Source organism: Astatotilapia calliptera, chromosome 12, assembly GCF_964374335.1.
Source record: "Astatotilapia calliptera chromosome 12, fAstCal68.1, whole genome shotgun sequence".
Classification (NCBI taxonomy): Eukaryota; Metazoa; Chordata; class Actinopteri; order Cichliformes; family Cichlidae; genus Astatotilapia; species Astatotilapia calliptera.
This window is the reverse complement of record NC_137433.1, coordinates 30,539,680-30,553,253: the sequence shown is the minus strand read 5'-3', so window position 1 is coordinate 30,553,253 and position 13,574 is coordinate 30,539,680. Positions and strand designations below refer to the sequence as shown.

Below are 13,574 nucleotides of genomic sequence, written 5' to 3'. Positions count from 1 at the left end.
AAAACATGTAGTAATGTCATTTATGTTTAATGTAAATTTCATATAAGTAAATATCCATCACTCTAATAATAACAGTGATAAAAAATCTTCGGTTATGTTATAAAGTGTAGAGTGTCAGAAGCTGTAGCTCATCCTGACGTTCCATTCACACTGAGCAAAGCAAAATCCCAACAGCCCTGCTATTCGAAATGATGGTTTCAAGCTTGCTTTTTGCAGTGTGTGAAAAAGACAGGGGGTGCAGAGACCTGAACAAAATTGGGTTTTGTCACTAGGGCTTTGCTGTTTGAAGGAGGGCTATCAGGGCAGATTAGCTCTACCTCAGTGGTAATGGAACTAGGAGCATTTTGAAAAGCATTCCCCGCCTCGCTTTTTAGCCTAAGGGTTCTTGGTTGCTTTAGCCAGAGCTGTTTGGGCTTTCCAGTGTATGTTGTAATAGGGATATTTTGTCTTAATAGAAATGTTGCAGGCAGACAGTTTTAAATTTAACTTTATGAGTCTTTTTCTTTCTCTCTCTGTCTCTCTCTGTATGCACCAAATCTACAGTACTAAAGAGTAAAAGATCATTTTACTCATTTACGGTGAAATTTGTTTTACTTCTCCAAATAGATATGTTTTATACACTGTAACTATTTTTGTTCATTTCCTTGTACTTATAAATCTCAAAGAACTCAACGAAGACTCAAATAAATAATGCAAGCAACAAAAAAACAACAAAAAAAAAAACAACAAAGTTAAAAAATTCTAATTAAATGTAAATTAAACATATCATATTATTTAACAGAATTTGAATTAGTGCTGGAACCACACTGGCTCTTGCATAGCAGCTGGGACAGGCTTCATGGCCCACGACCCTGATTTAGATAAGCAAAATAAAATGGATGGATGCATCAATTAGTGCTGGCCCTGAGATTAACTGGCGACCTCTCCAGGCTATACCCTGCATCGCACCCTATGCAAGCTGGGATAGGCTTGCATATCAAAAGATATATATAAGCAAAAGAAGATGGATGGATGAATGGAATAGTGCTTGGCCGTTTTTGACTGGACCCCATAAAAGGTTTAATTAAGAGTTTAATTAAAGTATTTGTGTAACATTTGCTATGATCTTTCAAATTTGCTGCCTAGTATGGTCTGCTGCCCACTACAGCTAATTTACAGTGCCAATATGTTATTAGCATTAGATTATTTCCACTCATTTTCCAAGTGTATAATAAATAAATAAATGCCTATTTTTAATCCTTTGGTTTTGTTCTGAAGGCTTGTTGCTAATGTCAGTGCTTTTTAAAGTCTAAGAACATGGAAGGTTTTCCCCTCAACTCCAAATGGTCATGGCAGAGGACCACCAGTCCAATAAACACCAATAAAGGCATCAGGCAGATGCCAGATATTTTTTCCTGTTAAAGGGTTGTTTTTCCTTCCCACTGTCGCCATGTGCTTTAGATTTTTTAGAGTTTCCTCTGTATTATTGAAGGGTCTTCACCTTAGAATAGAAAGTGCCTTGAGGTGAATGTTGTTGTGATTTGGCATTATATAAACAAAACTGAACTGAACTCAATTTACATATGTATAAAGGGCAGCCTTTGTATTTAATTATTACAAGGAAGGACACCTACAGGATACAATAGGGAAGTGAAAGTAAGGGCATCTGTGAAATTTAGGCAATGATTGTTATTACAAGGTCTGTGTGAGTGACTCTATGTCAGTCTGTCAATCTGCATGACTGCTTGTGAGGCTGCTTATTATTTTGAAACCTGTGAGGAAAAAAAACTGCTGTGTGTCTGTCTAAGAAGGTGGGAGAGAGAGAGAGTGAGAGAGAGAGACCGGGAGGCTTGTAGCAACAGGAGGGGGTAAACAAGTTGACCTTTCCAGCTTTGATCACCCTAGAGGAAGGAGGTGGCTGGGGGTGTCAGCAAGAAGGTTAGAAGGAGGAGGGAAATGGAGGGAAAAATTAAGTCTATTCCAGCAAATGTAACAAGTGTGTGCTGCTGGGAATGTCAATATGTATGCTCATAGATATCTATATCTGTACTCATCTATCAAATCATCCCTTACCTCAGCCAGTGGTACGATGCCCTGTATGTCGGCGCTGCTGATATAGAGGTGTGAAACTTTCTCTGTTTGCCTGGAAGTTGTCTGTGTGCCAGCTGGGTATTCAACGCTCCAGTGTAGAGTCTGGGTTGGCACCAGGTTAATCACGTTATCCACCTCAAAGTCGAGCTGCATCACCTCATAGGAAGGACTTTCTAAACTGCAAAGACAAACAGTGGTTAGAGATGTTAGAGATATTAGAAATATTTGCTGTCTTTATAGGATGCTCTATGGATTTAGACATCACTAACATACTAACACAAAGGCAGTGGAGACCAATATAATACGTAGATTACAGTTGTTATTTTTATATGGTAGAATAATTTATTTGTTCTTTAAAATATTCAGAATGGGTACCCTTGAGCCAGTCACAATTCCTGACACTGACCAAACACTACTACCACTACTTATGAAAATGATAATGACCAAATGTTTTAAGGAACAAAGAAAAACAGTGTTTAATACAAAGCAATGTCATTATCAGAAACTCCATATCATATCAGAACAGAACCTCATTATGGGGTACACATCTTAGCTGAGCAGGTTTTAAGTCTTACAAACTTGCTCGAGATCCTACTGTTTAAAGTAAAACTGCATATTTAATGTACACCCTTTGGATAACTGCCTTGACGGACAAGCCTTTTCTAATTCCCACATCATCGCTTAGCACTGTTTATCACAGCTGCTGGTGTGGCTCATTTATGCACAAGGTGTCCTTTGGTTTATGTGCCCCAGAGCTAAGGGAGGGGTCTGTAACCCCTAAATCATTATTTGTCAATCATCACAGTTATTGCTGTGGAGGCGTGTGTGTTTTAACCTAAAACATGTTGTTGTGCTAAACCTCAACAAGTAGTTTGCAGTGCTTAAACCTAAAAAGTAAGAAAAAAAAGAACAATTTAGGTTGAAAAAGGTGAAAAATTGAACAACTTTGCAAAAAAAAGAAAGAAAGAAAATGAACTCCCAGTATATGTCACTAACACCTCTTCAACCTCCTAATACAGATTTGTGGCTCTCTAATATTGATACCGTGGCTCCTGGTGGCTGACATTGCCATAGATAGCATGTCAGTACCAATGCCACAGGGCCCCAACTGCATAATAGTGTGTAGCATTAGGTATCTGAAAATGTGGTATTAAATTGCTCTTTGAGATGAGAACAAACTGATGTAAAAAGTTTACCCGATTAACCTAACCATTAATAAACTTTTGGTATTGCGCGCATCAGTAACTGATTCACTTAAAACTTTCTACCTGGGAAACTACTGCAACTTAAGAAATCTTCTCTTCACATACATCCCGATTCATGTCCTCATTTGTATCCACAGAAATGTGTCTGTCATTTTGACAACTTGGATTCCTGCAGCACATCATGCCCTTATAACTTTTCAGACTGTCATTACCTGCTTTGCTTCCTTGCCTGTCAGACATCCTGATTCTACCTGCTGCTACTGTGAATTACAGACCATTCTATCATTTGTCACCACACAAATTCTTTGCATCTTCTTCTTCTTCTAGACTTCAGCCAGCTTTGAAATAGAGTGTGGTGTCTGAAAGTCAGTGTCAGTAGTGAACACTGTGGTCAGAGTTGGGATAAATGAACGACAAAAAAAATCTACAACAAAAGTGTCATAAAATGCTGTGTTTTTCCCACTTTAAGATGTCACACACAGAGCAAAAGAAACATATCCTGTATTAAATAGAAAAGCTACCTGTAATATGTGTGTAAATTTCTGCATCGAGATAGAAGTCACAGATACCCACTTTACGGTTCATAGCAAGTAGAACAGAAAAGGTTTCCTGGGTTGCATTTTGGAGATAACATTTGCAATACACCAGAGCCAATGATTTCACAGGATAATAACTGATATTTCATCTACATTTTAACAACTGAAAACTCTCTGTGTGGCTATATGTCTAATTCTATTTTTAAGGATTCTCTGTTTCTCGTCTTTATTAACACCCAACCTCAGCAAACACACAAACACAAGCACAGATTTACATGTGTTCAGTGGCTAGTGGAACATTACAAAGAAAGAGCAGCTGTAAATTAATTTTTGAGCTTGTGTTTTAAAGTACCATCTACTACACACACACACACACACACACACACACACACACACAGATCCGCATGGGTTAAAGGCCATGACAAAGCCAATTGCTGAGGGCCTGTGATATCTGGCATGTCATTGTGTCTAGGGAGATGGGGCAAGAGATGTGTTACACTGATAGATTAAGGAGAGAAAGCTGATGGGTGTCAGCTCCCCTTGACCTGCTTTTGTTTCATCTATCTCTGCAAATCTGTCTGCCTTACTTTGTCTCTTAACAAGCCTAACACAACATCATAGTACAGCTAAAATGGTTTCTTTCTTAGTACTAAGTCTGTACAGTAAAGTTGCTATATAGTGAACCATATAGTCTAGAAACAGGACAATTTTATTTATTACTCATCCTGCTTTTAACTTATCCTGCATGCAAACCATGTGTAAGCCATTACATGAAATCTGCTTCCAAGAAGCCTGACTTGATGGTGTTGAGCAGTAGTTTTTTAGGCATTCTGAAGGTCTTTCACAGATTTTTCACAGATTTTCAGTCCAATGCTATGCCTGACAAGGACTTGACACTTAATCTGTCTACTGCTTGCTGAAGCCTCATCAGTAAAGTTCTCAATTAAACCATTAAGAGAAACATGGAGAAAAAGCTGAGGTATGCCCAGTTACAGAAGTGCTGAACAGAAAATCAGTGGCAACAGGCCTTATGGAATGTTGAATGAAAATTGGAATTTCTGATTTACTTTTACTCACCTTTTTTGTATATATTAGTATTTATGTAGGAGATCAGAAGAACTGCACAATGGTGAGTTTCTACAGATATCTGTAAAACACGCTCAAAGTTCTGTCATGGTTTGAGGTTGCATCAACCAGTGGCGTTGGGGATTTTGTAAAAACTGATGGAATTATGAAAACAGAAAAGTACTGTCAGATTTTAATCCACCATGGGATTTCATCTGGAAAACGTCTGATTGGTAATGGTTTCATTTTTCAGCATGATGATGATCCTAAATATATTACCAATGCATTGAAAGCATACCTGGATAGAAAAAAAAAAAACGACAAAGTGGAACACTATCCATCATGGACTATACTTCTCAGAGCCTAGACCTCAACATTACTAAAGCGGTGTCAGATCATCTCGGCACAAAATGCAGTGACCATCCAAAGAAGAGCTCCAGATGTTCTTCAAGAAGCCTGGTTTTCATTTGAAATATTGACTTTCAAACTCTGTTTTAGCCTTAGATCCTGTACTACACTTCGGAGGTGGGGTGCCCCCGGCCTCTCGGCCTGGGGCTCGGTCACTCAGGCACGGCTGGCTGCCGGCGGAGCTCACGGGCGCGTCACTGCAACTCCCCCTGGCTTCTGCTCCGCGGCTGCTGAGTGAGCCCTCATCTCTCCTCAGCTCTTTCTGGGACAGTGGCGCGGCTGCCCCTCTGTTGGTCTTCCTTGGTCTCTTGTGTTCTGGGGGCCTCTGGATGTCTGGAGTTTTGATCTCCTCCATACCTGCTTCATGCCCTGGAGGACGGGGCTGTGCCCCCCCACACCCTCTAGCAGATCATTACATGAAGGAACCTTTTAAAAAAAAAAAAAAACAAGCGCGTCCATGCTCACAGGTGTACACACGGGTGATCACACCCACAAACTACACCCTTTTTGGCTCCTACCTCAAAGCACACTGTGTTCTGTTGATCTTATGTGCTGCACAATAATGTTTAATATTTAGTATTTACTGTCATATTCCCATATATCATTGTGATGTTGTTTATTATATTACTCTTGTTCTCTTCTGCTTGTTTTCTTTTTTCTTTCTCAGCAGGTGATCCAGGTGATTGATATATGCATTTTTTTTTAAAAAATTTCCTGCTCATTCTGTTGGTTTTTGTCTTTTGCCCTTCTCCCCCGTCCCTCTTCTCAGCTGTTTCTCTTTCCCTCTTTCTTTCTCCCCTTCTTTCCCCCAGTCAAGTCTGTCCCGTATTCAGTAAGTGAAAATAAAATAAACAATAAAAGGTGAATCAAATGGACCATTACGGCAAGGCCGGGATGGTCAATTTGGTAAAGTAAATCCGTTGGGCATCTTTCTTTGCCTTTAGACAACAATTCTGATGGCAAAAGAGCCAAACGGGATGGGCGCAAAAAGAAAAAAAAAAAAAAGATCCTGTACTACTATAACCCATTACATGTATTTTCCTTCCAAGAAGCCTGACATTCTTGTAATTGTTTAAAATGGTCTTGAGTATTAATTCTTCAGGTGTTCTGAAGGTCTTTCAAAGGCTTTTTCTGGAAACTAGCTGTTTTTTCACTGATTTTCAGTCGAAGGCTATACCTGACACAGGATTTAAGAGATGCATCTAGCTCTTCAGTTGATCTGTCTACTGTTCACTGAAGCCTCATCAGAAGCCTATTTATTTTTGCAGAAGTTGTAATAGCTTGCTGCACCTATTTCTCATTTTCCTACCACATATAAAGAAGTGAGGAGTGGCTAAAGACTTTTGCACAGTGCTATATGCTTTTCCGCTAAATTGATGTTGGTGTTTTCCACAATCCTTCTATGCATCATCTTCCACTTATGCAACTCACTGTTGACGGAGCCTATCCAAGCTAACATAATGGGAGAGGTGGGGTATACACTAGACAGGTCACCAGTTTGTTGCATGGCTAACGCAGAAACAGACAACCAGTTACACCTACAGACACTTTACAATCACCAGTTAACTAATTCCACCAACTGCATGTCTTTGGACTATGGGAGGAAGCTGGAGTACTGGAGAAAATCCATGCAGACACAGCAAAAAACAGAAAACCCCCCAAAACCTTTCTGCTGTAAGATACCAGTGCTAACCACCATGCCACATACTGTCTAAAAATTAATACTAACTGACTAGATTTATGCAACAGACCTTTCTTGGTGTAGCTCACCTCTCACCTTATGAGAACTGATCCCTACAACCCTGGACAAGCACTGAGGAAGTGACTGATGGATGGGTAGATGTTGATGTGTAAATCTAATACTGTTCCTCCAATATGATATAAATGCAGCATGAGGTAATGATATCAATATCTTTGGACTTGAAACATCCTCTTAACTATCAAGTCCAATTCCATTAGTGTTTTCTGCATATGAAATATTCAGGAGCAATCCTCTGTTTTTCACTTGAATTAAGGTTTTGATGTCTTTGAATTTTTGAATACTGCCATTGTCTACCATCCCCTATGTATGCATGTTCATGTGTATATTCCTCAAAATGACTCATTATTAAACCCCGAAGGACACAGTAGTAGCCCTATTTCATATTTTCCTGGGTGAAACCCAACACACAGCAGTAGTTTAGACATGTACACTCTGAGACACAACGCTCTGTCACTCTTGCTATCTATTCCTGTCTCTCTCACACTCACAGACACTTGCACACAGCCAGTGCACAAGTAACACACTCCTCTCCCTGTTTCACACACACGCTTACACATACACACATGTACAAAGCACCACCCAAAAATTGTTCAGTGTGTTTGGGTGCAGTGTAATCGCTGGAGCTGAAAAAGCAATGTGTCTGCAGTGACAGGTTCATTCAGGTGTTAGCTCTGTCCCAACCACAAGGCTCCAAAACAATATAACACTGTCCTCTAGTGCATACGCATACGCAGACACTTTCACACATACACACACCAGTACATTGTTCTCCAACACTCAAAACTAAGCAAACAAAAACCACTGCAGGAGTTCACACTTTCCTGCAGGCAGTAGTGACCTTCAGGTGTTATTCCTGTTACTGATACAATGGGTCAAGGTTGTTCGAATGGGTCAAAATATGTCATCTGACCTTCATTTGCCAACTGCCTTACAACCATGGTCACGCGCAGGTTACAAACTGCTTGACTTTGGTGAACCTGTACTTCTGTGCAAAATAGAAATGAAAAGACATATAATTAAGTGTGGCATTTACACAAGATGAAAGCCCCACAAATGGGCTCTTGCTCATTTTGCCAGCTTTATCTCCCATCCTACAGATAGCTTCAGTAGCTGGTTTATAGAGGTACACTGTGTTGCCTGACGTATTTGCTCATCTGATTTCACACACATGTGAACTTAAATGATATCCCATTCCTAATCAATAAGGTTTAATAAGATGTCACCCTACCCTAGTGGGGTGGGGTGGTAGTTTCAGTTCTTTTGGTAAGGCCTTCCACAAGGTTTAGGAGTGTGTTTATGGGAATCTTTGACCTTTCTTCCAGAAGTCCATTTGAGAGTTTTGTGGACTGATGCACAATTAAATTAGAACAGGAAGGGGGCATCCCAAACTGTTGCCATAAAGTTTGAAAATATCCAAAATGTCTTGGTATGCTTACTTTCACTGGAACTAAAGGGCTGAGCTGAACTCTTTAAAAACAACCCCATGCCTTTATTCCCCCTCCACTAAACTTTACACTTGGCAAAATGCAGTTGCATAGTGCCATTCTCCTGGCAACTGCCAAACCGAGACTTTTCCATTGGATTGCTAGAGAAGCATGATTTTTCATTTCAGAGAATGTCATCTGACACTTTGTGTTGCGCTTGGTAATATAGGCTTGGATTCAGCTACTCGGCCAAGGAAATCCATTCGATGAAGCTGTCTATGCACTGTTCTTGAGCTAATCAGTCAGGTTTCAGAGCCCATCACAGTACAGAAACAGCTTTAGTGAAGGTTATAAATGATCTTCTTATGACCTCTGACAGTGGACTTCTCCTGCTTGACGTTAGTGCAGCGTTCCATACTGTGGACGATATTTTATTTCAGCGATTAGAGAGTCCTCTTCACACAATAAGGCTAGTTATGGTGTTCCACAGGGTTCTGTGCTAGGACCAATTCTGTTTACATTATACATGTTTTACCAATATACTATACTTTACATAGTATCATTAAAAGGCATAGCATAAATTTTCACTGCTCTGCAGATGAAACCCAACTTTATCTATCCATGAAGCCAGATAACACACACAAATTAGTTAAACTACAGGAATGTGTTAAAGACATAAGGATGTGGTTGACCTCTAATTTCCTGCTTCTAAATTCAGATAAAACTGAGGTTTTTGATGCTCGGTCTAAAAATCGTAGTTACATGGTATCTAACTAGATGCTTATTCTAGATGGGACTACTCTGGCCTCCAGTAACACTGTGAGGATAATCTTGGAGTCATTTTTGACCAGGATATGTCCTTCAATGAGCATATTAAACAAATATGCAGGTTCAAGATTCCCATGATGCACTTAGTGTATCTTCTTCAATCACCTTTTTCAATAACTCTGTGTTTATACACCTCTTTATATTATTAGTTATTTTTAATCTCTGGTTCTGGTTCTTGTCTTTGTGCTGTCTTCCTTCCCTCACTCCAACCGTTCACGACAGATGGCTGTCACTCCCTGCGCCTGGTTCTACTGGAGGTTTTTGTCAAAAGGGAGTTCTTCCTTCTCAAGTGCTTGCTTATAGGTGGTCATATAATTTTTGGGGTTTTCTCTGTTTTCACTGTATTATGTAGGATCTTTACCTTGCAATATAGTACCTTGAGGCAACTGTTCTTGTGATTTGGTGCTGTATAAATAAAACTGAATTTAATTTAATTGATTTTTTGTCATATCTCACATTTTTTTAATCATTACAGTTTTATGACATTTTCAATAAGTTTGTTCCTAATGATGCCACATCATCGCTTTTATTATTATTGCTTTTCAAACATACAAACTTGCCCTAAGGGAAAATTAAAAAATACTCAATTTTGCCTATACACTTTTCATAAAGTGAACTATTTATACATTTACTGTTTGCCATGGGCCCTAAATTAAAGTATCATATTATATTGAGGGGCTCACTGGTATACCATCCACAGTACCAACCTGTTATGGCAAAAAGAGCCACGTAAAAAGCCAAGTATTAAAGCTGAGCTGTTAATTTACCCATCAGGTTCCTACCCTCACCTGTGGTCACAAGCTCTGGTTTAGTGACCAGAAGAATGATTCATTTATTCCAGCGTTGGAAATTCGTTTCTTCAATGGATGCATGAATAGATGGAGCTGTAGGTTGTATGAAAAAAAAACCCCCCAAAAAAAATACTTTTGTTCAAAAAAATGCAATTGAACTTTAATTACAATAATACTAGTAATAATCTTTAGTCATTCGACTGTTTTCCTACCCTCCATACTCAAGTACATATCTCTGGCCACTGTAGGACAAACAACTCTGACTGCGATTGCAGGCTGTCAGTTCGCTGTTTACATCAGCTGTCAATATGTGTCTGCGTCTTTTTACTCTGGAGGAGGCTGTAAAACATTGTCAAATGAGTCAGATACGAGTAGATGAGTCAGTGAAACTCAGTTCTGTCAAAGGACAATGATACTCAGGTGAGTTGTTGAACTGAACTTTTCTGTCAGCAGGTGCTGCTGTTAGCCTCTGTTAGCTGTTGGGTAGTAAAACTTTCTTTGAAGTTAATCTAATATTGTTGGACTCAGACCCTTAGCAAATAAACTTTCACCTGATGTGAGAATGTAAACTGTTTCTCAGAGGGTATCTGAGCTGTTCTTGTTTAGCTGCCTCCTTGTCAGCTGTCCAGAGATGGAAGAGATGCATATCTCATCTGATGACAATAAATATTTGCAGTAATATTTGGAATAAATAAGTTGTTTTTTGCACATTTTCTTGTTTTTACTGCCCTGACCTGTGATGAGGCTTGATATAAGGAGTAAGAGGATGATATTTTATTCCAACACTATTCTCTTTTCACCTTTTCAGTTCAGGGGACCCCTTCTCCGATGATAAAACATAGGGCTGATCCTTCATATCTTAAGTCTGAAGGTGCAGATGTGAATTAAAATTCACCTCCACAGCAGACAAACATTATATATAAGTTGTCTTCTCCTCTGCCTATGAGATACTACATATGTTGCCAGTCTCTAGCCATACATAAAACATGATTAGGCAAAATGGCCATCTTGGCCACTGTATTCAAGATGTTGGGGTAACATGGTGTTTTCCACAAAGTTCATGACAATGCATCAGTTTAAAAAGGATATACTGTGGTCATAAAGGGAAGGACATGGTCAACAGAAATTCACAGGTAGTCTGTTGCATTTAAATCAGCGGTCCCTAACCAGTGGGCTGGTCCGTGAGTTGTGTGGTACTGGGGCACGAGAGTTGAGGCTCGGGTGTGAGATGTATAGTTTTCAGGGGTTTTATTGTTAGTATTTTAAAATTGTTTTTATCGTTAACTCAGTTTCCATGGGTCTTTTCCCATGTGTTATGAATAAATCTTCTTTTTTGGTACCGGTACTGGTTTTATTTTGCTGTATTAATCTGTGACACCTTTTCCATTTTCCAAATCTTTTAATGTCCAATTTTGATAAGGCTTTGGAAACTATAGCCTCAGTTTCCTGTTTTTATCTTACAGAAATGGCAACTGGTCTGGTCTTCTCCAAGGATGAACAAGTTCAGAGAAGCCCTTCTGCTTATCCAGGATAGAAAAATGGCCATCTGAGTTATTGCTACCAACTTAGCTTGAAGCTTTCTCACCATTTTCTTCTGACCTCTGAAAACAATCCTAGAGATGGTTGTGCCACAAAATCGGCTGGTTTTCATCTTCGTTTTGTGTTGTTGGCTTTTTGTTCACATGTAAACACTAAAATATAGAACGTATGCGTGTAGTCATTGTGATAGAAATATGTTTTGGTGTATTGAACTGTAGCTTCAGATTTATGTAGTTAACTGGTAATTATGTGACAATGTGTTTCAGGTCATTTTATGGAGTAACATGAAAGTAAGGTAACATGTAGAATGATGGATTACTTTCTTCAGCGGGTAATTAATCATCAAACCATCACTTACTGTTATTCCTTTGATGTAACACCCTTGAAAAGCTAGCCATTGCATAATTTCACTACTTTCATTGTGGTTTAATAAGGTTATTGGTTATTTTGTATGAGAAATACATAATTTGACAATTTCATTGACAGTGCTCATTAAAATCCATCGTAATATTTATCTAATTAGATGACTGAGTAGCAAACTGCTGTGGTGTCGTGTATTCTCGAAAAAGAAAAAAGTAATAATACAACTTAATTAATTCATTTATTTATTCAACTAACTGTTATTTTCTTGTACTTAGCAAAACACAGTTCTTATAGTGGTGGTTGGTTAATGTGCTGGCACCCCATTCCTTTCAGTTATCCAGCCACAGCATTCTTATACTGTATACAGAGTTTATAGGTAATAGTACTTCGTATTGTTTTTTATGTAACCAATGAATTATATTTTAAGTGTACTATAGAAAAGTAAATTTGATAAGCAGAGGAAAGATGTTAGACAAAAAACACAGAAACAATCACAATCTCTTATAAAACAGCCCTTTAAATACTTCATAGAGCCGAACATCTATCTGCGTGTAGCCAGTTACATAGACTGGACTAGCCTATAAACCCAGATATAAAGATACTCTTTTGGCAGCAGTCAGTGTCTTGTGAGACGCACTTGCTGGACTCACACTAGTGTGTAACTTGTTTGGCACATCTGGAGTCTCAGAGCTGATTAGGGGAGATGATTGACATTTCCCCCCCCTGTTTATCTATTTAGCTATCAATTAAGCAATTTAGCTTCTAGAATGGTCAGTTGAGATAAAAATCTTGTTTGCAGTCTCATTGATTCTCTTAATCCCTCATTCTTTAGCACCTGGAGAACCTGTTTGTGTTATATATGCATTCATATTATATTATTTATTTTGCCCAGTAGCATGAGTGTGTGTCTGTGTGTGGCAATGGGTTGTTGAAAGTGAAAAGAGGATATCTGGCACACTGACCCAAGAGGGAAAGCAAATACAAATACACCAATTTTGGGGAACCTCCAGTAGCCTTGCAATAGAAGTAGAAACACTGTCAAGGGTGTAACACACATCGCTTAGTCCCAGCTTTAAAAAATAAAACATAAAAACATAGAGACAGCAACTGTGATTGAGTTAGGAAGTTAGATTTGAAAGTTAAGTTTGCCATTGCATCCAATATATGCCACTGTAGAACCACAGCAGCTGATTTGAAACTGATGCATTTTATTCCTCAATCGAGGTATGTGACTCATGTATTAAATGTTTAAATATTCATCAGTGAATATAAATCACAACTAAACTAAATGTTAGTGTGGTGTTTGATCATGATGATTACTGAGAACTGTATTCTTCCCCTCGAAAACTTGCATTGTTTTTGTTAGAGGAGTTCAGTACCTTGTGGCTCTGCTGTAATTCAACCCTGTTGCTGACCCCTTGCTAGCCTGTCCTCCTTAAGAGAAGCAGAAGGTAGCTGTAGAAAAAATCTTTCCCTTTAAGTCACCCTCAAAGCTGCAAAAAAAAAAAAAAAATCACATATACAATCCGCATAAGCACACACACACACACACACACACACACACACACACACTGATGCACACC

The 13,574-nt window shown here is 38.9% G+C and overlaps 1 protein-coding gene across 1 annotated transcript in view; it reads right to left on the bottom strand.

The window, feature by feature from the left end:
- Positions 1–13,574, bottom strand: part of LOC113033269 (transmembrane protein 132C) — a 305,934-nt gene that overhangs the window by 98,224 nt on the left and 194,136 nt on the right. Inside the window, exon 5 of the mRNA XM_026186903.2 lies at positions 2,053–2,248. Coding sequence (XP_026042688.2) covers positions 2,053–2,248 — 196 coding nt within the window. The remainder of the gene's footprint in view (positions 1–2,052; positions 2,249–13,574) is intronic.